This window comes from Artemia franciscana, chromosome 7, assembly GCF_032884065.1.
Source record: "Artemia franciscana chromosome 7, ASM3288406v1, whole genome shotgun sequence".
Classification (NCBI taxonomy): Eukaryota; Metazoa; Arthropoda; class Branchiopoda; order Anostraca; family Artemiidae; genus Artemia; species Artemia franciscana.
The window spans coordinates 45689684-45717204 of record NC_088869.1 but is presented as its reverse complement, the minus strand read 5'-3'; the positions used below and the strand labels follow the sequence as shown (position 1 = coordinate 45717204).

Here is a 27521-nt window from a genome sequence, read left to right as displayed (position 1 = left end):
TGTAGCCCCTCCCACGGGGACTGTGGAGAAGTAAGTCGTCCCCAAAGACATAGTTATTCGGTTTTTCGACTATGCTGAATAGAATGGCTATCTCAGAATTTTGATCCAGTGACTTTTGGAAAAAATGAGCGTTGGAGGGGGCCTAGATGCCCTCCAATTTCAATTTCTTTAGCAATGAAAAAACTTTTAAAGTTTAAGAGGTACATCTGATAACATTTCTCTACCTCAATCTCAAGTCCGAAAAAACAAATGATAAACCCAGCCGAAATCAGGGCAGCACTTTCGGACCCGTGGGAAAATGCCGCTTTTCTGCTTCTGTAAATTTTTCTATTTATCACTCAAAGAAGATATGTTGGCTCTGGGGCCGGGTATCTGCCGCAAATATTTAACACTTATAGATTTTAGTCCATCTTCAATTTGAAAGCGGTGCCTGCCTGCTTGCCTGCTAGAATGGAGCTTTCCACTCAAAAGCAGAAACATGGTTTGATGAAACGAAAGCTTGGCTGCACAACTTCAGATACTCTCTCTGACACATGCTATATAACTCCACTTCACTTCGCACACCCTAGGCTTTGGCTCGTGGACAAGCAAAAACCATCCTTTTTGGCCCCAGGCAAGAGTTCTGCGGAGCTTTCCAAAATGTAATGCCATATTCATCAATTCGGCCTGAGGTCCACTTTCCGTAAAAACTGCACAGGGTAGACCCTTACTAGTTTCCAGGAATAAGCTGAGTTCGGCGGCATAGGAAAAAAAAAATGGGACAAAACCAAAGTTTTGCTCTCGCAACACAATTAGTCAAACCAACGACGCTGAAATATAGCGATATTTTTTTCTTCATTCTTTCACACCACATTTGAATCTAGAAATTCTGTGAACAACAACAAAGTTAATGTACTTGTAGGTTAAAAGTACATCTAGATTATTCTCTTATTAGCAAATATAGCTCTTCTTCGATAAAAATACCAGATACCTTTAATTAAAAAAACAAGTTTTTTCAATTAAAAGTAAGGAGCAAAATAAAAACTTATCGAGCAGAAATCGCTCCAAATATGAGGGGGTTGCCATCTCGTAAATGCTTTGCTTGCACGCTAATGTTTTTATAATTAAAAAGTATCTTATTCTAATTAAATGGATTTCTTGTTTCAGGAGTCGTCCTTAAAAAATTGGAGCGAAAAGAAAACTCTAGCGTATTAAACAAGGTATTTAGGAGGAGGAACCCCTCCTCATATACGAAATAATTTTTGTTCTTATTAACTTCGAATTTTGCTCCTTAATTTCAGTTGAAAAAAATTAATATCTGAATTTGACAATTTCTTTAATTTAATTTCTGGTCGTTTTTCAAAAAAATAGCTCAAAATCCGGCTCCTCCTCCATGAAACATTCTCCCTCCCATAAAACAGTCTTCCATAGAGAGTTTCCCTCACGCCAAATCCCCCCGCCCGGACAATTCCATCATCGCTGAAATTTTTTCTGATTTTTTTTTTTTTACAGTCGATTCCACCTCATAAATTCTCCTTCGCACACTTTCTTTTGAAAAAGACTTCGATTTATGATCGAATATCAAACCACGGCAGAAATCCTCCCTCTGTAGAAATTTTTTCCTGGAAATCACCCCCACCCCACCCCATGGAAAAATGCTCCCGCGGAAGACTTCCCAATGGAGAGCTTCTCCCATGGAGAATTCCTTTGTGGAAAATTTCTCCCGAGGAAAATCTCCTCCCATGAAAAAAACCTACAGACAATCCCAACCACGCTCAAAATTTACCTTCGACAATCCCCGAGAACATCTCCACATGTAAAAGTGGGTTAGCAAAGAGTAAGCCAAATAAAAAAAAATGTATAGGAAATCTGGCAAATTCCCACGTATAAAATTTTTCCTGGAAGGTTCATCACCGCAAAACTTCCCTCCCCAAGATTTATTCTCCCCGTGGAAAATCCCCCTAAAGCAACAAATTCGCCCCTGCTAAGATAAATGTCTTTATACTTCCCAATAACAAATATTATACGGAAATAATTGGCAAATTTCGAACGTACAGCCCTTTCACCATGGGCTATGGGTAGTCATGTTCTCCCCAAAGTCGTAGTTGTTAGACTTTCCTTATGCTGAGCAAAATGCTTAACTTAAAAATTTTGTCGGGTGACTTTGGAGAGAGGGGCGTGGGAGGGGGGCTAGTTGCCCTCTAATATTTTTGGTAACTTAAAAAGGGCCGTAGAACTTTTAATTTCCGTTAGAGTGGACCTTCTCCAGATATTCTTAGACCATTGACTCGAAACAATTACCCCTGGAAAAAAGCAAATAAAAACACATTCGTGATCTTTTTTCTGGCAAAAAAAAAAAATGAAAATTCAACATTTTGCTGATTGGAGCTTCAAACCTCTAATCCTGATGAAAATCTACCCCGAAAATTACCCTTAGTATCTGCACCCGTAAAAATGAGTTGACAAAGAGAAAGTAAGACAAATAAAATATTTTCGTTTAGGAATTCTGAAGAATTCCCTCACTGTAAAATTTCCCCTTGAAAGTTCACCCCCAGAAAATTCAGAGTCCATGGAAAGATTGTCTCCGTGTAAAACCTCCTCGGCAGAAAATTCAATCCCCCCTCCTCCTTGCTCGATAAATGTATGCATACTTCCCAGTAACAAGCACTTTACGTAAACAATGGGCAGTTTTTTAAACTTAAAGACCTTCCTTTGGGGCTGTGGGGAGTCATATTATCTTCAAAGGCATAGTTATGAGGCGTTTGAACTATGCTGAACAAAACGGCTATCTGAAAAATTCTATAGGACGATATTGGGGAAAAGAGGCACGGGAGGGGTTCTAGTTGCTCTCCAATCTTTTTGGTCACTTGAAAAGGGCAATAGAACTTTTAATTTTAGTTCGAATTAGCCCTGTCTCAATATTCTAGAACCATTGAATCGATACGATCACCCCTGGAAAAAAAATAAATATGTACGAGTAATCTTTCTTCTGGCAAAAAATTTGAAATTCCTCATTTTTTTTAGATAGAACCTCTGCAGTGGGTTCGCTGAGTCAGATAATGTGATTTTTATTAAGATTCTTTGAACTTATTCAAAGAATCTTCTTACATATTTAAGATTCTTTCTTACATATTTAGAATCAGGACTATGAGCCAACCCTTTTGATATATCTATTGGTGCCGAAATTCCCTCTTTTCGAGTTTTGGTTACTATTGAGGCGCGTCGCTCATTACCCACAGTTCGTTACCACGAACTGTCTGATAAGAAAAAGAATTTTTTGGACCACACTTGCTTTCCATTTTCAAACTTTAACAACTAAAAAAAAAATATAAAAACGGTTGTAATATTTCAAATAAAACAGTGGAGAAGAAAAAGAAGCAAGGTTTAAATAAACTAAAAAATCCGGACATTCACATCACATCCATCCAAAAATTCAAACTGCCCCAGATATTGTTGCAAGACTCTCTGTGCATTAATTTATTTTATTGAGTGTGTTTGAATCAACCTTCCTTTCATTATAGCCCTAGGAAGTAGGATCGAGGAATATCGAACAATAAAATTTTTGTACACCCACTAATACCCTGACACAAACCCTTTCCACCTACTTCCGATTGACTGTGAAAGACTGATGATAAGTAGCTCTATAAGCTTCAGTTGCTAGGTTGATCTTTTGATGTTATACAAATGGTTATTGAAGCCATTGCAGGAACTGTGATTCCTTGTATTCATTTTACTCGAGTTGGAAGAGCTGCCTTCTCAATTTACCAGAAATAGGAGATGACCGTGGAAACAGAAAGGCATTCTTCTAATAGAAGAATACCCGGCCAGAGCTAGATACCCGTTATACGTGTTTGTACGCTGGAAGAGGAGGGTTCTGAAGCATTAGACCCTTGCAACCCAAGCTTCGCTTCAGTCTGGCGAGTCTATCTGTGGCGATAATGGTAATAATCACACAACATTTTAGAATGTGATGCAGCATATAAAATTCGATTGCGTTTCTTCTTAATTTACCGCTTTTGAACTGGATTGAGACCTACATACTAAAATTGATTATCAATAAAGCACACGACGAGATTATGGATAATATGTGTAACGTTTCAGTGATGTCGATAGGGGAAGGGGGCTGTGTCCCCTGAAATTTCGAAAAACACATATTTGAGGAATGTTCTCATTGAAAATGTATTTTTTTTTAAGTTGAAACATTCAAGGTATGTTTGGGGATGTTAACGAGAGAATGGATGGCAACTCCACCATTACCTGCCATTTCTAGGTGCCTTATCTGCTCAACCACGATAGAAATTTTGAAATGCTCATTTTATTCAAACTAGTCAAAAGGTCTAATAGCTATACCTTTGGGATGTCATATCCCCCAGAGCCCTGGGGAAAGGAACGAGTCTGAGAAAATTGGCCTGATTTTCGAAAAAGGGGGGAATTTCCCACAAAAGGTCAAGGAATCTCAATGAAAATTGCACCATCAGATTTAACTTATAAAAGAACAAGGATTGAATTTTTTCAGAATTCATCAGGATTGGGAAATTTTTGTGTGAAGACGGAGCCGGCTTTCCAGGCATTGTTTAGAAATTCATAAAATATAAATAAAAACAACAACAATATTTTTCAGCTGAAAGTAAGGAGCAGCAATAAAACAAAAAATGATCAAAAATTATTACCTATATAAGGGGGACTACCCCTCTTCAATACCTCACTCATTACGCTTAAGTTTGAATTTTGTCTCAATTCTTTAGGAATGACTCCTGAAACACAAGAGCCGTTTAACTAGAACAATTAAATATAAAAAACAAGTGTCTTACTGAAAGTAAAGACCAACATTAAAACTTAAAACAAAAAGAAATTATTACGAATACGAAGGGGGTTGCCTCCTCCTCAACAACTCGCTCTATATGCTCAAGTTTTTTTTTTGTATTTTTGAAAAAAAAAGCTTCTTGTTGTCCAAATTAAACAACTCTTGTGTTTCAGGAGTCGTTCTGAAAGAATTGGGGCAAAATTCAAACTTTAGCGTATGGAGCAAGGGGTTGAGCAGGAGGCAACCCCTTCATATACAAAATAAAATATGTTCGTTTTAAGTTTTAATGCTTCTCCTTACTTTCAGTTAACGAAACTTGTTTTTTTTTATTAATTTTTGATTCTTTTTAAATAATCCCAGGAAATCTGGCCCCATCTCCATGAAGAAATAACCTCCTCATAGATATATTCTCTAGACAATTCAATCCAGGTGAAAATTTTCCCAGGACAATCACCCTTAACAACTCTTGAGACCGTAAAAAGAAAGCAAGAAATATAAAAATAATTTTGCATAGGAATTCTGGCAAATTCACAGGGAGTATAATTTCCTCCGACAAGTTCAACCCCTGGAAGCTTCCTTCCCTAAGGAAAGTTTCCCCGTGAAAAAACTTCCGCTTCCGACCCTGAAATGTATGCATTCTTCCCGATAAGAAATACTATATGTAAACAATGGGCAATTTGAATCGATATTGAATCGATAGGATCACCCCTAGGAAAAAAAACACAAACAAAAATCAAATAAACACGCATCCATGATCTTTCTTTTGACAAAAAGTACAAAATTCCACATTTTTGCAGATAGAGATTCTAAACCTCCACAATATGGTTCTATGATACACTGATGGTGTGGTTTTCATTAAGATTCTATGACTTTTAAGGGGTGTTTTATGGGGTGAAAATATGACAAATTTTCTCAGGATCGTAACCTTTGATGGGTAAAACTAAACTTAATCAAACTTAGCCTATATATTTGGAATCAGCATAAAAGTTCAATTCTTCTGTTAAACTATCTATTAGTATTAAAATTCCGTTTTTCAAAGTGTTGATTACTACTGAGCGGTTTCGCTCCTTAAAACTAAACTAAAAAAAAAAACGAACTAAAACTAAATTAAAAGTAAAAAAAATAAAAATAATTCCGTATATGAGGAATTGCGCCCTCCTCAATACCTTTCTCTTTACACTAAAGCTGTTAGCACTTAAAAAAAAAGTTTTCTATTCTAATTAAACCTCCCTTGTGTTTCAATGGCCCTTCTTAAAATTTGGGATAAACAGTCAAACTTTAGCATACAGAGCAACGGTAATGAGTAGGGGGAGCCCTTCGTATAAGGAATTATTTCTGTTCGTTTTGAGTTTTAATGTTACTCCTTATTTTCAGTTAAACAATGTTTTTTTTTTTAAATTTAATTTCTGTTTGTTTTCAAATCAATTCCATGAGTATTTCATCCAAATTAAAGTACATCTCTTCCCCCGTCAAGTTCCCTCTAGACAGTTCCATCCTCCCCGAAAGTCCCTCTCCCCTTAAAATTTCTTGCAGACGATTCAGCCTGATAAATAATTGTATGCATACTTTCATTTGAAAAAGACTTTAATCTCTAATCGGTTTGTCGATCACTCCAGAAATCCCCCCTTGCGTAGATATTGTTTCCGGAAATCGAAACACGCGGAAAATAGCCCCCGGATAATTCTCCCCAAATATCTCCACATGCAAAATTGAGTTGGCAAAGATAGTGTAAGACAATTAAGAAGAATTTCGTATGGGAATTCTGTCAAATGCCCCCACCAGTGTAAAGTTTTCCCTGGAATCTTAACCCCCCCGAAATTTCCCTCCCCAAGGAAGAGTCTCCCAATAGGAATCCAGCCAAAGCACCCCCCCCCCCCGAAAAATGTCTGTATACTTTCCAATAACAAATACTATGCGTAAACAATCGGGACATTTCATTACTTACAGGTCTCTCCCCACGGACTGTGGGGACTTATTTTACCCCCAAAGACATAGTTATTTGCTCTTATAGCTATAATGAACAAAATGGCTAGCTCCAAATTTTGGTCAGATAGCTTTGGGAAATAAATGGGCGCGGGAGGGGGGCCAGTTGCCCTGTAATATTTTATGTCACTTAAAAAGGGCACTAGAGTTTTTAATTTGCGTTCGGGTGCGCCCTTTCTCGGTCTTCTGGGATCGTTATTTCAATACGACCACTCCTTAAAAAAAAAAAAATCAATAAATAAACACGCATCCGTAATCTGTCTTCTAGCAAAAACAACAAAATTCCACATTTTGGTATATACGAGCTTTAAACTTCTTCAGTAGGGTTCTCGGGTACGTTGAATCTGATTGTGCGATTTCCATCAAGATTCCTTGAATATTTGGAAGTGTTTCTGCCCCATTTTAAAAATCAGGCGAGTTTTCTCAGGCTATTAACTTTTGATAGGTAGCACTGAGTCTTATGTTTGGAACTTGCACAATCAGTTGATTTTTTTTTTATATCTATTGATATCAAAATTCCGGCTTTTAGAGTTTCAGTTATTATTGAGCCGAGTCGCTCGCTCCTTACTTACAGTTCGTTACCACGAACTGTTTGAAACAGCAGCTGAATGACATTTTAAAGGGAAAAAAAGAAAATTAAATCTAGAAATTGGCATCATTATGACTTTCTTCGACGTTTTTCTCTTTTCTGCATAGAAGATATTTCTGTAAAAAGAGGTTATATGCTGTCTATAATGAGAGATTTTTTGAAATTTTTTTAGACAAGACGGGTTACAATTAAGCCTTCAGATGAAAGGCCAGCTAGACTAAGATACGGCAATTACTTTCGAATTACTGTTACTTTCAAATGAGCCATTTTGCCAGCTAAATTTGATGTTCCAGTGCCGTGCTAGCAATGAAGAAGAAAAATTATGTGCACTTTTACTCCAAACTCATTTCCTAAGTGTCAAATTTTCAATCTTTGTCAAATAAAACTTTTGTTGCTCTTTATGGTAATGACAATGGCCAAGTATGCTTTTGAAATGAGAGCACTTTGAAAAGAAAAGGGGGATTTGTTAAAAGTTTTCCAAAGGAATTGTCAAAGAGTAGTTTTAGGCACCTGTTTGACTGATCGTGTATCAGACAACAAACTGCACGAAATAATATGGTTGGATTCTACTTCCTAAGTAAATAATTAAAGTATAATTAAAGGAAGGTTGTAAAGGACAGGACGGGTTTCACGGATGGGGAATGAAAGATTGTCAAAGATAGCTTTTGATGGGTAACGCAAACTTAATGAATATTATATGTTTGGAAATAGAACAAAAAGTTAATTCTTTTGATATATCTATTGATATCAAAATTTCGTTTCTTTAGATTTTTGGTTACTATTGAGCTGAGTTGCTCCTTACTTACAGTATGTTACCATGAAATGTTTGATAATTCCGTACCTACACAATACTACACCCTAAGACAAAAGGCTGTTGTCATGGATACGACACATTATGACAAATAAAAAACCTATTCATATTTTAATGACAAAACTACATATAAAACGATAACTCGCGATCATACTGATTAGTTTGATAATACTGCTATAAATGATTTAAAGCAGCTAAAACTGAAAAAAATTTATGGTTTACCAAAGCTATATAAACAAGGTATTTTATTAAGACCTATCGTAACATGTACTAAAGCCCCTGCTCCCTATATAGGAAAATAGCTTTGTACAGCTTTCAAACCTTTACTATATTCCCAAAATTTCGACATTAGTAATTCGGCGGATTTAGCTGAATAACTTAAAAACACAAGTATATCCGAAAACACAATAGTTAGTAGTTTTGACATTGTTTTCATGTATGTGAATATAGATGTGAATATTTCTGAGCAATTATTAAAAAAACAAAATAGAAGAGAATAATCATTTAATCGAAGATTCAGCAACCTGAATTGACTACGAAGTTTTAATGACCTTAGTTAAAATTGTTAATAAGTTTTCAAAGTATTTTCAGTTCCTTGATTCCTTTTATTAGCAAATAAAGAGTCTGTCAATAAGTGCACTTCTATCCAGGCTATTGGATAGAGCCTCATGATGATAACCTCTAAAATTGGGCTTTAAATTCATATTTTTTTAAAAGTGTCTAAAGGGGAGGCTACATGGATGACGTAATATCTTTTATATAACTTTGTTAATATATAATATCTTATGTTATAACTTTGAAAATATGGGGATTTTGAACTTAGGGTTTTTTTTTAGATCATCTTAACACTGATGACAGAAATTTAGAGTTTACCCTAGGAATTGAAAATAAAATACTGTTTTTAGATGGGTTATTATTCGCAGTTTTTATACGCTGGATTTTACTATTTACAGAAAACCGACACAAAACAATAGGTAGCTCATCTTCATTTTAAATCAACCCCCCCCCACAAGTTAAAAGAGCAGTTCTAACTTCCCTCATTGATCATGCCCTAATCATTTGCTCCGATTCTTACATGACAGCAAAAAATAAATTTAATCGATGGTATTCTTTGTGATAACGGGTATCCCATTCTTTTTATCAATAATACACTTAGCCGTAGAGTTAAAAGACACTCCCGCCAAACCAAAGGTATTTTACAGTGTGGCTTACGAAGTCCCCAAATATAATATATTTCCCTACATCTCAAAAATAAAAAAAAAGATTAAAAAATATTTTCACAAAAAAATATGTGTGTAGTTTTCACTAATAATTTTAAAATCACAAATTTCTTAAGCTCTGGTAAAGATAAAACCCCAGTTACTTGCCTAAGATAGATTTATCAAACACCATGTAACTGCGGCAATTACTACGTTGATAGAACCGATTAAAATTTAGAAAGAAACGCCCGCACCAGCACAAAAAAGACATAGACAAAGCCTTAATTTGTAATAGTTCTTATAACTTCTTTGATTTTGCTTTAGGCAGACATATTTTTGATCACCCTAGCCTCACAGTACTTTTTGGAAAATCCTATCTCATTATTAATGACTTGGGTATAAAGCATCTGAATGGGGAATCCATTGAACTTGAGCTAAAAATAAATCATAATGTTTCTTTCAGGGGGGACTTAGGGTATACTCATTAAATTCTTTACACAAAAATTTCATTAAAAATGATCTAATTAAATATATTACTATACCAAGGACTTAGTTTGTCAAAAAGGAAGCATTTTCTTAAATCAACATAATTCAAAGTTAATCTGTAGTAATTACGACCCCTTTTTAAGAAGAAAACAGACAGATCCTCTGGGCAGAAGCTTCCCTTCCTCCTGATATCTCCCGTCAGTGCGCTATTATTTTTGTAAAATTTCAAAATAAACAAAGACAAGGAAGCTCTGCAAAAGGTATACACACGGAACCGTAACGGTGGGCCACGGTTGGAGCCAAGGATGGACCGAAAAGGCCGGTAATTTAAGATTAAACCAGTTTATGGGTTACCAAATTTTAGCGGAGAAAAAAACACTCTTGCATACAAAAATTCCACACATACTAACACACACACACACACACACACACAAAAACTACTAGGCTACAAGTCAAAACTTGTTGTTCATTTATATTTGACTTTTAGGATTAACTTAATTTTTTTATAGTAGGTTTTCACGCTTGATTTCTTTTTTTTTTCTTGTTTTTTTCCGATTTATACTACACTTTATTTTCTAAGCAGAGAACACAATAGTTGCTATTAATATAAAAAATTTGTTTTGAAGGGTCTGGATATGCGATAATTTAGGATTGTGTGTTTTTAAAACTACACTAGTCAGTCTTGTATCCGGGATAGCATAGATTTTTTTTTTATTGTAGTGTTGTTTAATCAACACTAATGATCGCATGGGAAACTGTTTTTTTTTTTTAGTCTCAAGCAAAGTTAATCTTCTTCAAACACACAATCTCAGAATTTCAAGAGAACACAGGACTTTGTTATTGCAAATACTAAAAATATACCTTTTTTAAAAATAAAGCAGAGTTCAACGGAAACCATGATTAATTTGGGAATAGATTGTATTTATAAACTGATTATTTTCAATTTTTTTCCATGAAGCCTGGAAAGATGTCAGAAGACAGACATACGCACAAAGCACAAATTATTGTTCTATTGTTAGTGGAAACTGTAATGATTATATTGTTTGCAATTTTCGTGGATTACAAGGATGAAGCAAGTGCGGAACATTCATTCAACAAAACGGATACTTGGGAGAGCAACAGCCTAAAAAACACGTATCCAAGTAAGTCTTACTTTCGTTTTAGACAGCCAGAGATTGATGAGATTTACATATATAATGTACGGGTTTACTGTGCTTGATTTACAATTCAGATACCAAAGGATTTCGATAATTAACGATTAATTGCAGACAGTAGGCTGTACGAAAAATGCCGTTCAGCCCCGCTTTTTAGGGCTATAATGAGAGAAAGGTTGAGGTGGCTCGGGCACGTTTTGCAGATGAAGGATTACAGATTGCCAAAAATTATCCTTTTTGGTTAACCTTCAAGGGATAAATGGAAAGCAGGTCGATCACGGTTAGGGTGGGAGGATGTCATAAAGAAAGATTTAAGGGGAATGGGAACTCCCTGGGAGGGTGTAAAGAGGGACGCTTTTAATAGGTTGGGATGGAGGAGGAGCGTGCGTAGCTGTGTTGGCCTCAGGCGGCTTGGTTTTGCGGTGAGTTGTTAGTAGTATAGATATTTCTAATGTTCTTAATAAAGCAATAGTTAAACTTTAGCGTAAAGACCAAGACGTTCAAGGCGGGAGGGGGGTTGGTAGTCCCCTGGTCTGTCGGTTATTTTACGAGCATTAAGTTTTAACGTCGCTTTTAATTTTATTTGAGCTTTTTGTTTTATTTGTAGTCCCCTTTATTTACTTTCTTTTTTTACTTCAAATACAAAAAGATTATATGTGTGAGGGGAACTACCACCGCTCCTCCCCTAAGCCTGGGCTACTTATACAACAGCTTAGCTAATACCTTATTAGGAATATGATCAATACCCAAAGGTATTGAAACTTCAGCGCAGAGAAGAGGGGCTAAGGGCGACAGTCCCTCTCGTATAAAGGATTGCCCTATGTGCGACATTAAAACGGAGAGAAACGAAGTTTGTTTTCAAACGAGAAAGTAATTAGCGACGATAAAACTTGAAAAGAGCATGGCTTTTCAGTTCATGAGTATTATTTTTCTCTTCGTTTCAAAGTTCAACGTTGATCTTCAATTTCATTAAAAAAGACATGTTTTCAGAAATATAATATATAAATGATGCATTATACACTTTAGTCATAATTATGCCAAATGCAAGCAGTGGTACCCCCTTGGCTTCTTGTTCTTTACGTTGAAATTAAATTTTAATTATGAGGCTTGGAAAACGATCGTCAACACGAAAAGAGTTAAATCGCTTAAAGTCTTTAGTGGAGGGTCTGAAATAACTATTTTTTTTTGTCGTAATTTTTCAACAGAGGCACATCAGAAAAAATCTTCCTGCAAGATGTCCCTTCTACTCCTTGAAGGTAAGTACATTAATGCCGTCTTTTATTTCGCAATCAATATATTCTTACAATCACAACCCCTTAGTACCCAAATTCCGTACTTAGTCCAAATATATTCTGTCAAGTGAAGAACCCTATGGGTTGAGATAGATCGCCTCACACATTGGTTTAAAGGACCTCTTACGAAAAGTTCTAAGATTTGGGTGTCAAAATGTGCTTTTGAGGGTTCAGGACAGTCACGTTCACATGGGGGCTCTTGCAGGCGGGAAGGCAATAACAAAACAAAATCATTTCATAAGATGAATAAGCAGTGCCCAGATGTTCAGAATAAAATCAGAATTTTTGGGGGGATCTCTCGCCATCATAGTTGGTTACAAAGATACTTCAACAGCCAATATGGATCTATCTGAGTCTCCTCAAATTCTTTTTGTCCTCAAAAGTTAGTCTGCAACCAATTTCATTAATCGCGCTTTTTAATGCCATTTGATGTCATTTTGAAAAAAAAAAAATATGCGAAGTCCAAGACTTGTAGAGAGCCAAGAACACATCCCTTGGATAAATTTATTCTCGTCAATGCAATTGAGCGAGAGGGTCATAGCCCTGGGTATTGTTAGCGAAAAGGTACATGCTACATTCCCGGCCATTTCCGACAAAAATGTTTAACGGTGCAAACTATAGGGCATACTTTATCAAAAGTTTAATAGCACATTCCTTTCCACTCACAATATTCTATTTAGCAATTAAAAAAGAAATGGAAATTATGAAATAGAAATGTTTTGACATTTCAACATTACGCTGCGCCCCTTTGTCCCTGGGGAATTCGCCTTCGCCCTTTCTCAATGACCCTGCCAAAACATTTATGGGTAATTTGTTTATGTTCATTACTTTTCACCATTTGGATCAAGTACTTACAGTTAGCTTTTGAATAGAACAGAATGTTTTTAGCTGATACCCTTTTATCGAACTTCGGGTCTGAAGTATCAAGAGGGGTCATAATCAATCATGTCATTCACACAGGAGGGCTGATTTAAGATAACCTCTGTGGAAAATTTCTAGAAGTTGATATCCTTCAAATCATTAGTAATAAATATGCGGGCAACGACGAAGTTCGAACGTGTAAAGTTTGGTCTAATTTTGATAAACGTTCAAGTTGGATTATTCGTTTTATTCGCGCGATATGTTCAGTATGGAGAGCATGCTCAAGCTGGTTTTGCAAGGAATAGCGTACATCCAGCACGAGGTGGACTCTCCTTCGAAAAAAATAACTTGAGAGCAGTTTATCCAAGTAAGTCGCTTGTAATCTTTCAACCCCAAGCGAAAATATTTGTATCCATACATCGCTTTGAATCATATTTTTTTTCTTCTTTTTAGCTATCAAATATTTTCACAAAAATGCCCTTTCTGTGCATGGATATAAATGCACAATATATATGCAAACTTCTGCTACTAGCCATTACACAACTAGAGGTTTAAAATTATGAACATTTTCATACTTAGGAGCTTAACCACTGAGCCCAATATGGGGCGTATAGAATACTAAACTAAATCAAGTAAAAAAAAAGAAAAGAAAAAACACAAACAAACAAGAAAGCAGAAAATCGGAATATGAACAGCCGAAGTTAAATAGCCCTAATTAAAGGCCTTATTATTGCTTTTCATTTTTCAGAACAACTAAAGAAGCTGTGTTTTTGAATGAAACACTACGGCGGTTGTTTTTCTGACGTTTTTCACACGTACGCACATACTCAGGAGAGATATAAACTAGATGTTTGCCCCCTTGTATGGAAGCCAAACAAACACAAAAATCTAAGGTTGTGTCACATTGGAGGATCTATGACACTTTTTTTGGCCGAGCACCCTATTTCAAAATATTCGCCCCCCCCTTTGAACCAGGGACATCCACTATGTAGTTTATCACACTATGAATTCCCAGTGTGCTGCGAAAAAATAGAACTTGGCTGTCCTTAACACTGAACCCTGCATATAATGATTCTCACCTGACAGGGTTTTGTTCAGGTTAGAATTTGTCTTGGTTTTCTGTTTTTCTAAGAAAGCTTACTAGCAATAGCAAAAATCAAACACAGCATAGGTTTTGAGAGGGAAGCTCAGGGTTGTTTCGGACACTGCCATTATAAAATCGAGTTTTGCACAAAAAATTCTGCCAAAAATCAGGATCAAGTGTTGACGAGTGGCCGACTTTGTGCTAAAGTTCCCGAACACAAGATTCAGTGATATTCCCTTTAAAACACTTTTTAAGCATTTTTTATTTCCAATAACATGCACCAGTTTAGTATCTGAGTTGTTTATGTGAGTTCATAGTTAAGTTTTGGCATATACTTAGACTTAACATGCCGCTAACTACAGCTAGTCAAACAGTTCGTGGTAACGAACTGTAGTAAGGAACGACCCGGCACAAAAGTAACCGAAACTCTAAAAATGGAATTTTGATACCAATAGTTACATCAAAAGAATCGTATTTTAATGCTGATTTTAAATATATAAGTTTCATCAAGATCAGTTATACCCATCAAAAGTTGGGACCCTGAGAAAATTTGCCTCATTTCAGAAAATAGGGGGAAATACCCCCTAAAAGTCATACAATCTTAACGGAAATCACACCATTAGATTCAGCGTATCAGAGAACCTTGTTGTAGAAGTTCCTATCTACAAAATGTGGAATTTCGTAGTTTTTGCCAGAAGACAGATCACGGATGCGTGTTTATTTCTTTTTTTGTTTGTTTTTTTCCCAGGGGTGATCGTATCGACTGAGTGGTCCTAGAATGTCGCGAGAGGGCTCATTTTAACGGAAATTAAAAGTTCTAGTGCCCTTTTTAAGTGACCAAAAAATTGGAGGGCACCTAGGCCCCCTCCCACGCTCATTTTTTCCCAAAAATCACTGGATCAAAATTTTGAGATAGCCATTTTATTCACCATAGTCGAAAAACCTAATAAAGACTTACTCCCCCGCAGTCCACGTGGGAGGGGCTGCAAGTTACAAACTTTGACCTGTGTTTACATATAGTGATGGTTACTGGGAAGTGTAAAGACGTTTTCAGTTTTTTTTTTGTTTAGGGGGGAGATTTGAGGGGGGGAGTTACGTGGGAGGATATTTCCATGGAGAAACTCGTCATGGAGGAAGAGAATTTCAATGAATGTGGCGCATGATTTTCTAGCATTATTTGAGAAAACAATGAAAAAATAAAAATGAAAAGTTTTTTTCTACTGAAAGTAAGGAGCAGCATTAAAACTTAAAACGAACAAAAATTATTACGCATATGAGGGGTTTACCTCCTCGTCATAACTCACTCTTTACGCTAAAATATTTTTAGTAATTTCAACTTTTTATTCAACGACCTTTGTGATTCAGAGCTCATTCTTAAGGAACTGGGACAAAATTTAAGCTTTAGGGTAAAGAGCGAGGTATTGACGAGGGTTGAACCCCCTCATACACGCAATAAAAACATACGAATATAGAAGTTCGTTACGTAAATTAATTCGTAAGTTACGAATATTTTTTACCAATGAAAACGTTTGTAAAAAAATAAAAGTTCTAGTCGCTTTTTTAAGTAATCAAAAAATTGGAGGGCAACTAGGCCTCCTCCCTCTCTCCTCTTTTCTCAAAATCTTCCGATTAATTGCAATTAATTAAGATGCAAATTTCGTTTTAATTATTTATGTGCGGAGAGCCAAGATCAAAACATTCATTAATTCAAAAACGTCCAAAAATTAAATAAAAAAACAAGTTTTTTTAAATGAAAGTAAGGAGCAACATTAAAACTTAAAACGAACAGAAATTACTCCGTATATGAAAGGGACTTTTCCTCCTCAACGCCCCGCTATTTACGCTAAAGTTTCTTACTGTTTTAAAAATAGAGTTAAGAGAAAGAGTCAAACTTTAGCGTAAAGAGCGGGGTATTGAGGAGGAAAAGCCCAAATTTTTTTAAAATTTTTTAAAATCTCAAAATTTTGATCCGTTGACTTTGGGAAAATAATTAGCGTGGGAGGGGGCCTAGGTGCCCTCCAATTTTTTTTGTCACTTAAAAAGGACACTAGAACTTTTCATTTCTGTTAGAATGAGCCCTCTCGCAACATTCTAGGACAACTGGGTCGATACGATCACCCCTGGGAAATTAAACAAAAAAACAAACAAACAAATAAACACGCATCCGTGATCTGCCTTCTGGCAAAAAATACAAAATTCCACATTTTTGTAGATAGGAGCTGGAAACTTCTACAGCAGGGTTCTCTGATACGCTGAATCTGATGGTGTCGTTAAGATTCTATGACTTTTAGGGGGTGTTTCCCCCTTTTTTCTAAAATAACGCAAATTTTCTCAGGCTCGTAACTTTTGATGGGTAAGACTAAACTTGACGAAACTTATATATTTAATATCAGCATTAAAATGCGATTCTTTTGATGTAGCTATTGGTATCAAAATCTCATTTTTTACGAGTTTTGGTTACTATTGAGCCGGGTCACTCCTTACTACAGTTCGTTACCACGAACTGTTTGACAGTGAAACATTTTGTGAAGCATACCAGATCATCAAAAGAAACCAAACTTTACTTTACAGTCAACTACCGCAAAGAAAATGTTAAATATCTTCCAACCTACTGCTCGCATCGCTTGTAACCTTAATATGTTTCGGTCAATAGACCATTCCAACAGCGTTGATAAGCAACTTGAATGAGTGGTTGAACTTTCATTCACGCTAATGTATCTCTATATATGAGGTAGCAGAGCTCAGCCGTGTTCTATAGATCAAGGAGTATAGCTTCAGCAATATTATGGCTGGCTTTAGAAAGCCCGGACTGTCGCCATTCGACCGCAATTTTTTCTGTCGTGCCAACTTTTGTGCTGCTTCACTTACAGATAGTCAATTGCTGAACAGCCATTCTCAACTTGCTGAGCCAGACCAAGGTGCTGAGGTGCCAAAATTTCGGTCAGATACGTCTGGGTAAAAGGAGGGCGTTAGGGGAGAGGACTAGTTACCCTCTATCATTCTTAACTCTTAAAAGGGAACTAAAACTTTCAATTTCCAATTAAATGAACCTCCTCTAAAGTTTTGTACGAATACACCTTCCATAAAAACCTTATATGCCTTCGAGGCATAACTTAGAACCCTTGTCCCCAGGTTCAGGGGGGGGGGGACTTCAACCCTGGAGGTCTTGTTGATGTTTACACTATTTTGAACAAAATGGATATCTAAAAAATTCTATCGGATGGGTTTGGGAAAAAGAAGACGTGGGAGGTGGGAGGGCTAGTAGCTCTCCTATTACTTGTGACTTTTAAAAAGGACATTAGGACTTCTGATTGGCAATTGAAGGAGCCACGACCGAGTTTTATACTCATATATAGCTATCTGTAAATTTTGATCGGAAGAATTCGGGTAAAAAAAAAGTGTGGAGTGGAGTGGAAAAGTTGTGGATTGTGGATTTGTTGTCGTCTGAAAACTCTTGACTTCTAAAAAGGGAGCTAGAATTTTCGATTTTACACTGGATGAGCCTTCTATTATGTTTCTGACTACGCTTTCCAGAAAAAAACCTTAAATATTAACAATGGGCAACTAGTATAGCTTACAGCCCTTGCCCTTAGGGTCGTCAGGGAGGGGGAGGGTGTTATCCCAAAAAAACATACTTACTGGACCTTTCAAATATGTTAACACAATGGCCATCACAAAAAATTGGTTGGATGTGTTTGGGCAAATGATGGGCGTGAGGGAGGGACCTGGTTGCCTTCCAATCACTTTCGAACCACTAAAAAGGGCTCCAGAACCTTCGATTTCCAATCCAATGAGCTCTCTCCGAAGTTTATACAACCACTCTTTCCATAAGAACCTTATATGCCCCGGCGCATAACTTGAAACCTTTCCCCTCGGAGATTTGGGTTGTGATCTTCAAAAACATAATTACTGGACCTTTCAATTACGCTAAACAAATGGCTATCTCAAAATTTTGATTGGATGTACTTGGGGAAATGATGGGCGTGAAGCTGGTTGTCCTCCGATGACCTTCGACTATTAAAAAGGGCAGTAGAACTTCCAAGTACCAATCCAATGTATCCCCTGTGAAGTTAGTACGGCAACCGTTTCCATAAAAACCTTATATGTCCCCGGGGCACACATTACAACCCTTGCCCTGAAAGCTGTGTGTGTGTGTGTGGGGGGGTAATCTTCAAAGATATAAATTAATAGACCTTTCAATTACGGTGAACAAAATGGCTAGTAGTAGTCATAAAAAAAAAAAAAAAAATATCAGTTATCATCCCTGAATGTGTCAACCCCCTAATAGTTTTAAAACAGCATATTCTAAGAATTAAATCCATGGAAGTTGCTTTACATTGCCACAAACATGCTTTTTTAATTGCAAAACTTCGTCATTGTGATACTTTGCTAATTTTTTTGGGACCACTTGCGTGAAAAAAATTTCTACCCTAAAATTTCTTGAAACAAATAAAAGTTATACCACTTATCTCAAGTTTCTTACCTTTCAAGATGAGCATGCTTTAGAGTTCTTGCACAAGTGAGTCTGAAAACTTTGGACAAGCCTTTGAGTATTTTTTTTTTTTGTGTGTGTGTGTGGAGATTGGAGTGGTTTGCTCCTGGATGAAAAGGTGGGGACTTGTAAGGATGCTTTTGTTGGTGGGGGCCATGGTTGTATCGAGAAGTGGAGGGAGAGCCATAGTGCGTATTTAGTTTTGACACGATAAGGGACTCAGCATCCATTTTTTACATAGAGATGAGAGATTATGTATGTTATGACTGTTATAATTCTTTTCCTAATAAACCCGAGTGAACTGAATTTGAACTTTGAAAACTCAAGGTCTCTGTGGCTTAAGGCCAAACAACTTGCCACACAGGTTTGAAGCGTACCCCAGCTCTTTCATTCAAAGGTAGGAGAAAGGGAGAATGCCTATGAAAATCCCAATTCTCACGTCCAATTCACCCAAGATGTTTGCACTATCACAAGATGTTAACTTTTAAGCCAATTGGAGAAAAAGCCCTACTATCTTTTCACTGATAATTCGTCGGTGGAAATGGTGTTAGAAAGGCAATGGGCCAACTGCGCACCTTAAGTCATAGAGATGTAAAATTCTTACATGATTCAGCTTTAAAATAAGGTATAACATGCTTATCGTTGTAGTCAGCAGGTACTGACAGAGGGTATGTTGTAGAGGCCGAGGACCCACTTAGCTCTTCCTTTAACAACAATTGAGAATCCCTGTGTGATTTGGATTTAAATAAGGCACAATACACGTAACTTTCTGCTAAAAAGCTAACACGGAGGCTGTGACGTATTTTGCACGGTGCGTCATAACTAGAAACAAAATTGAACCCAAACTAACCCAAATTGAACCCAAACCCAAACTAGACATACTACAGAGATCAAAATATATTTTTTTTTTAACTTCGCACTAAATTAACATACAACAACAAAAATCAGAAGAAACAATGTGAAGTCAGAGCGCATAAAAACGTTTTTAGTTAAGGCGGTTTTCGTACTCAAGAAGTGCCAAATCTCAATAAGGATTATTATAACTATTATAAGGGTATGATGACAAAGAAAAAAATAAGATGGAGTAAACATTAATAATGCTAAAACCAAGCCCAGCATAAAAAGAATAAAAATAATTAACAGAAATAGAGAAAACACTTGCATCATAATTAAAAGTTACACACAAATGAACATTCTTCAGACTTTGACCTAGACTTTGGTCAAGTTGACCTAGGATAATCACTACCTTATGACGGAATATGACCATTTTGAACATTAACAGTAATGCATATTCATACAAAAAAAAACAAAAAAAACAACAAAAAAACAAAAGAACTAAAAAGCAGAGTTCCACCGAAGAAATAAATCTGAACCTTCATTTTCAGAATAGAGGAATTGTTTTTAAAAAAGTTAATTTAGTTTATACTTTAATGAAAACCACAGTCTTCAGCATACTAAAAAAATCAAATGAAAATAAAGATTGATATTACAACTTGGAACAAGCAGAAACTATTTTGTATATGAGGGGACTGTCCCCTCCTTTATCCCTCATTCTTTACGCTAAAGTTTGACGTTTCGTCAAAAAGTCAAACTTTAATTAAACGCCAATATTACAGACGTAGTCGAAAAATATTTTCAGGAATCAAGGGGTATTCGAGATTGATTTGTACCCCCTTCCCTCTCCCAAACCCTGTAATATATTTATTTGAAGGAGGCTCAAGGGAACTTGAGCATAAAGGCACGCTTTTCGAGGTTTCTAACACGCTACCACCACCTACATAAAGAATTATACCTCTCCTCCATAATGGCTAATGGGGTAATTACACACCAGTAAAGATAATATTAACAAGCCTAAAATGAATAACTATAGCAAATGAAGCTTTGAAATACAAGCTAATACTAACAATTCATTTTGTATTGACTACATGCATCTTGTATAGCGCAGTGGCGCATAAATGTGCAAACACAGAATATTACTGTATGAAACTGGAAGGCTAAATATTTGGATTTTTAATTATTCTATATCAACTAGATGTCTCAACTTTTATCTTATGGCTATTTGCAGGACCAAAATTGTTGCTTTGCACTATAAAACGGCAAGAAACACCATTTTGCTGCGGTGCAAAGTTTTTTGCAACTTCAGAGCGTCAGTAGAGCTTTCAATTTCCTATCTAATGAGGTGTCTCCTAACAACCAAGGACATTTGGTATGATACAATTTGTATGATACACCTCTCAAAAAAGCAAAACAAAAAAATAAAAACATCTCCGTGATAATCCCTCTCAGATTTTTTTTTTTTTTTTTTTTTTTTTTTTTTTTTTTTTTTTTTTTTTTTTTTTTTTTTTTTTTTTTTTTAGTTTTACATTTTCGTGTATAGGGGTTTGAAACTTCTACAATAGAACAGAATTCTCTGATATACTGAATTTAGCTTTGGAATTTTCGTCGAAACCATTCTCCTTCTTTACGGGTTTTCCCCCTTCTTCTGGAAATACAACACATTTTTTACAGGCTCATAATTTTTTTGCTAGGCAGCTTTAAACTTAATGTATTTTGTAATTGGAATCATCATAAAAAAGCCTATCTTTTATTGTGTGCATTGTCATCAACACTGTCTTTTCTCAGTTATGGTAACTATTAGCACAGTTTGCTCCTTACTTAAAGTTCGTTACCATGAACTGTTTAACATATGAAAATAAATATAAAAAAAAATATTTTCATTTAAATGTCGTTTAAAACAACTTTTTCTTTCTATGTGATACTCATATCCCTTTTATTCTAAATTTTATTCTGTTAGGTATATGACTGTAATCTTATATCGTACAGAGACACCATCACCCTTATTCAGGCTTAGTCCAAACGAAGGGAGATTAGGGACAAATTTCTCCCTCATTAGAGACTAATTTCTTCTATATTTATCTGAAGACTTCGAAATTTTGAAACATCATTTTATGGCCAAAAATTTGGTCATAAAAATGGAATTTTTAGTACCCCCTCCCCCCACCTATACAAAGACTTGGTGGCTTTTCTTCAAGATAGCATATTTGCAATTATACATCTATGTATATAGTTTTATCAAACATCAAGCGAATCAATAGTTACACGAGCCTTTATAATTAATGTTTACATTAACTGTTTAATTTGTATGGATCCCATGAGTCTTTGGGAACGAACGCGCCAACAAGCGGTAACAATGCCTCTGAAACAAAGAAGCTCAATATACTGTTTCCCATAATTTTTAATCAATTGGTTATCTCAGAGTTTTCAATAAATAGTAACTTAACCCTTTTGAGTCTAAATTAGAGTTGTTTTTTTTACCACATAATGGCAGAGAATTCTACTTTGCTATGCTCAATCTTTTTGGCTACTCAAAAAGGATACCAAAACCAGTAATTTACGTTTAAATAAGTTTTTTTTTACCAATTTTCTAAGATCATTAGTTCGGTACAAACACTCCCGAAAAGAAAAACACATATTCGTGACCTTCCTTCTCTAAAAAAGTGAAATTCCACATTCTATAGGTATGAGCTAAAAATTTCTGCAATACAGTACTCTGACATGCTAAATTTGATGGTATAGTTCACAAGATCATTTAAGATCACATTAACTCAATCACATAGGAGCCATTGTCTGGGTGATTATTGCCAAGTTAGGCAAATTTTCTCCAACTCATAGCTATAGATAGATAACATCAAGCTTCATGAATTTTATATATCTGGAATTACCATAATAAAAAATTATTTTGATGTGTATCTTGGTACCAAAAATATATTTTTTATTCAATTTTATTAGCCCGAGTTGTTTCTCACTTACAGTTCGTCACACAAACTATTTGAAATATTTATCCTAAAAAAGGAAACAAAAAGGCTCAAAGAAGTAGATTTAAATCCCAAAGCCACATAAGCAACCACTTAATGAACAAACCACGGGTGAATATTGCACGCATAATATTAATTAGAACATGATTCACTAGAACCCTCAAAAATTAACTGCGTATTCTACGCTGCCAAAAAGGTAATGGGAGGCATAGGCATAATTACGGATTTCAGTGCCCGTAGAAAACCGCTCCCCGCCATCACGATCACAATATAAGTAGATCATAGTATTAATGAAAAAAACTCAATTTGGCATCCCCTCAAAGGCTGCGCCTCGGGATGGCCACCCCTCCCTTACCCCCTAGCTACGCAACTGATAGGAATTTGAATAGAAGTGATAAGAATAAAAAACTACCAGCGCTGCTGATTATACAGCTTTATCTAGCAAAAGAAGAAGATTTTCAAATGTTTCTATAAAATCAGTTTAATCCTAGCATATCCAATTTCTTTCAAGGCTAGATTATCTTTGACTATGAATTTTGAAAGTAGACATTTTTTATCATAAAATATTTAAGGAGGTTTTCAGTGTGAGTTTGTGACCTCAAACTAACTGTTAGTTTGAGGAACACAAGCTGCTAAAAAATAGAGAAAGAAAAAAAAATATACCTATTGTGTCATTTTGGCAAAAGAAGGACTTCAATATTTGTCGTAATGTAAAGCAGAGTAAAAAGGTTAATAAAGTTGACCGAACTAATACATATTTCTAAAATTAGATAATGATTTTGTCCAGTAATCGTAGATTAAGTCAATGGGCACTCTGTTTGCTGTTAAAATTATCCAGCACTTCACAAACTGACCTTCAGAAATCAAACGTCTTCCTAGATTTTGGAATACGATTCTCGTCATCAGATAAAGCAAAGTCAGATTCTTCCGAGCTTGAAGAATCAGGATCTGAAATAGGTAGTAAACGATCATATCTGGGATCACGTAATAGGCAGTCTTTCTCACTATCAGATTCATCTATCGATGCATAAATCGTAAAGCTTGATTTTTTTTTCCCTTCCAACTTGGAAGCTGATGCACTGGCAGTTGAGGCTCCTGATTGGAGCTCCTTTCTCTTTGTCAAATATTTCCGTTTTTCAGGCTTGTAATTAAGCATATCATAAAAATGCTGCCAGTTACAAGTTTCAAATTCGTCCGTTTCACTTTCATCCGATTCTTCTGATCTTAGAACAACATTGGTAAAGAACAGTCTATTGGCATGATTTTTTTGGACTAGACTTTCACTTAATTCGGCGTTTTCCTGAAACAGAGCCACATCGTAGATGTTTTCCTTTTTGTCCAGAACAATAGCAGAAAATTCCAACATAAAATCCTTATCACGTGTCAAGTCCCAAAAATAATTGGAAGCTTCTTGGGAGTATTCATTTCCATCAGCTGGCTCAATTCCAGCCAGTTTGCATTGAATTGCTTGTAACGGCAATTTTTTAAGCATCCAATCATCAATCTCAAATAAATCAGAAAGAGGAACAGATTCGGTTTCACCATGATCTACAAAGAAAACATTCACTTTTCCCTTTTCTTCTTCTCCAACAGCTTGTGCCCTGAAAAAACAACAACAATGATATACTATTTCTAATTTAATCTGGTCTGGTCCCTGATACGCCTGCCAAATTTCATCGTCCAAGCTTATCTGGAAGTGCCTAAACTAGCAAAACAAGGACCGACAGACAGACCTACAGACCGACAGACCGACAGAATTTGCGATCCCTATATGTCACTTGGTAAATGCCAAGTGCCATAAAAACCAGCTAATTATTAGCTGGTGGACCAAAAAAGGGCTCAATTCAGAGTAAAATAAGCATTTAGTGCTTTTTTTCTATAATTTAGAATGCATTTTATTTTATAAATGTTGTAGTGTGTAAAAAGCCAAGAACCCTGAATACACGCATCAATGTATCTATCCGTGAATGCAATGTATATATGTTCTAAATATAAAAAGAAAGAAGCATACATGTAAAAAGAGAGATCGGAATAGACTAGTTTAGTGTGTGCAAGGACCGATGTTAATGGCTAAAAATAAAAGAAGGAATACGAGTTGATAAGAAGTTGCTAAATGAATCACAAAGAATAATGCCGTTCAATCTATAAAAATTGTTTCGAGAGTCAAACAGGCTTTACTCCTACATATACTTTAAGCTCTACACCGAATTGCAACACTGTGTCCACATTCCAAAGGTTGTGCAAGTATAGTTTTGATGTTTTCATTTATAAGTTTAATATCAAATTTCCGAGGCGCAGCAATGCAAAGATCTGTAAACCAGTCCAAGGCTCTCTAAACTTTGGCAGTCTATATTTCAAGAATTATTTTTCAAGACTCGATCCACTTCTATGCTGGGCCTTGCATCAGTGACGTTGGTTGGAGGATTGAGCTCCTAGATTTCTTTGACTCCCCTCTAGGTTTTGAAAAATCCCTTTTTGAATACTCACTTAAAAATGCGTTTTCTTTCATTTTGAATGAAAAAACGAAAAAAAAAAAAAACAAAAACAATTTTACCCCCTCTTAGATTTTGGAAATGTAATCCCCACTCCCTCTGCATTGAAACCACTGCCTTGCAAACATCAGCAAAACGCTTAAATTCCAATATCCATACTAGATGGAATTACTAGCCTTGTTCAAATTTAGGCATAATTTAAAAGCCTTTGATATTCTTATTGAGTGGGAAGAATCAGCCGAATAATCAGCCGAATGATCAGCCGAAGCTCAATTCCTCTATGAAAATAAAAAAAATTCATTAGCGGTTAAAGACAAATCAACGCACTTAAGTAATAATAATATTTTAAAAATCCATACTATTAGTGCTTGAGATTACGGAGAAAGTAGCTTAACTCTCAATAGCTCAATAAATCCACAATAGATACACAATAAATTAGACTAAGGAGTACACACACAAGTTCTGAACAAGTACAAAAATGCTTCAAATAATGCACCATCATCATAATCACAAGATCATCATAATAAGATCGAGAAATTCCAGCTAATACTTTAGAAAGACATAACTATCTCAGATCTTTTACTTTATAGCAAGAGCTAGGGGTAGCTCACCCAGAGTTTCATTGTGAGCGTGGGTGTGAAATAATCCAAGAAAAGTAAAAAACAAAAAACAATTGACACTAGGGCACTTAACTTACTTTCTAAACTTTCCCCATACAAACTCACCCTTATCGCAAATCGGTTCTATTTTCATATTTCTTCGATGAGCTTCGGGGGCTGTCACTGTTTAGGTTATCCAGTGACCACTTCTTTCTAATTAGATAGACTTTAAAACACCTAATTCTTAAAAACTTTTAAAACCGAAGCATGAATATTAGAGATCATGTTTAAGAACCATGATGATGCCAGCTGATGGGGATAGAAGTTTGAACTAAACAGTCTGAACACTTGGCAGAAGCCAAAACGGTGAATATATATATATATATATATATATATATATATATATATATATATATATATATATATATATATATATATATATATATTTATGTGGAGTGAACCCTCAGCAGTTACAAAGAAACATTTTTTTATTTACCAATAAAATTGACAGAATTTGCGTTTGAGTTCGAAAGGAGTTTAAATGGAGAGTAGCTAAAATCTTAATAGTTAACAAAATGTTATAGAAATTGGTTTTTTTTACAATTTCACTTGCGGCTTAACTTAGTACAATTTTGACATTATTAACATTTTATAATTAATTACAAAAAGGAAAAGCAAAATCAACAAAAATATAATCTCTTACCGGTACAGATTACCATCCTGAAAAAATTTAGCCAGGCAATATAGACCATTATAGACTCTCTTCAACGGGATGAGTACGGAGTTTTGAAGTTCTTGTTCTAAATTTTCAAGAAATTGTGATTTATCAGTCCTTGTGACAAAAAACTTGTTTGGGTTGACGATAAACGATATAAAGACGATCGTGTAATCCTCCCTGTTCAAAAAATCTCGATATGCCTGCAAAATGACAAATATTTCTACACATGTTCTCTATTCACCTTGCTACAGAAATTCACCAGATAATTTGAAGCTGATTAATAGTCAAGTTAGGTACGTGCGGTACGGAGGTATGAGCAATAAGGGCATTGAAATGTCATCTTAGTCACTCTGAAAATATTCATGGTTGCTACCCTACAAGGGAAGTTCCGCAAGGGAATTTCAGTAAGTGCCAATGGAAGGGAACGATGGCATCCTGTGCCATGGTGTCAGTTTACAAAGTAAATAACTTTGTTTCAAGGATATAATTCAATAAAAACCGTGTAAATGGGATAAGCAACAAATGTAAGGAGATAAGCTCGATTCACGAGATCAAGAAACGTGAAATTAAAAATTATTAGAAGCTTTGATGACTTCTTGGGAGGAGGCTTAATCAGACATTTGAGCATGGTGAAATTGGGAGAAGACGATCTGACATAGTATTGGGGCCTCAACACCACTACGAGTTTGCAGTAGCAGCATGTTCTAATTATTCAATGGGATTGTTAGTGAAATTTCATAGCAAAACTTCTCTTTAATTAGATCTCTAGGTTATGCCTTTACTGTAAAAAAACATATTTAAAAAAGAACATAGTTCAACCGAAAAGCTAATCATCCAAGTTAAGTAACAACGGACAAAAAAACGACACAGCCAATTACAAAATTCTCTAGCCTCTATTCAAAAAGTCAATTCAAAACGAAATCCCCTGTGCTAAGACACGAGTCACCACCATCAAAAGTTTTCCTGTGTGGGAAATTAGCGGTGAAAGATTTTGCCATTTTACGAAAAATTTGAATATTTTATTGGAATCCAACTCTACCAAAAGCCTAATACCACTCACTTAACCCTATCTTGACACCTTGCCTTAGTAATAAAACAAAGTCGATTTAGATATGTTCAACTGACAGATCTTTATACTCCCGACATCTTTGCCTTTAATATAT

At 35.7% G+C, this 27521-nt stretch overlaps 2 protein-coding genes across 4 annotated transcripts in view; one reads left to right on the top strand and one right to left on the bottom strand.

Annotated features, from left to right (window-relative positions):
* The window catches only part of LOC136029366 (ammonium transporter Rh type A-like), a 133595-nt gene that overhangs the window by 3007 nt on the left and 103067 nt on the right, over positions 1–27521 (top strand). Inside the window, exons 1-2 of one of the 3 annotated variants that reach the window (XM_065707680.1) lie at positions 3799–3920; positions 10810–10993. In XM_065707680.1, coding sequence (XP_065563752.1) covers positions 3918–3920; positions 10810–10993 — 187 coding nt within the window. In that variant the 5' untranslated portion in view covers positions 3799–3917. Of the gene's footprint in view, positions 1–3798; positions 3921–10809; positions 10994–13314; positions 13526–27521 lie in introns of those variants that run through there. The other 2 variants (XM_065707681.1, XM_065707678.1) reach the window with 2 other exon arrangements.
* LOC136029365 (uncharacterized) overlaps positions 19617–27521 on the bottom strand; it is an 85384-nt gene continuing 77479 nt past the window's right edge. Inside the window, exons 9-10 of the mRNA XM_065707677.1 lie at positions 26344–26558; positions 19617–24150 (exon numbers count right to left, since the gene is read on the bottom strand). Coding sequence (XP_065563749.1) covers positions 23406–24150; positions 26344–26558 — 960 coding nt within the window. The 3' untranslated portion in view covers positions 19617–23405. The remainder of the gene's footprint in view (positions 24151–26343; positions 26559–27521) is intronic.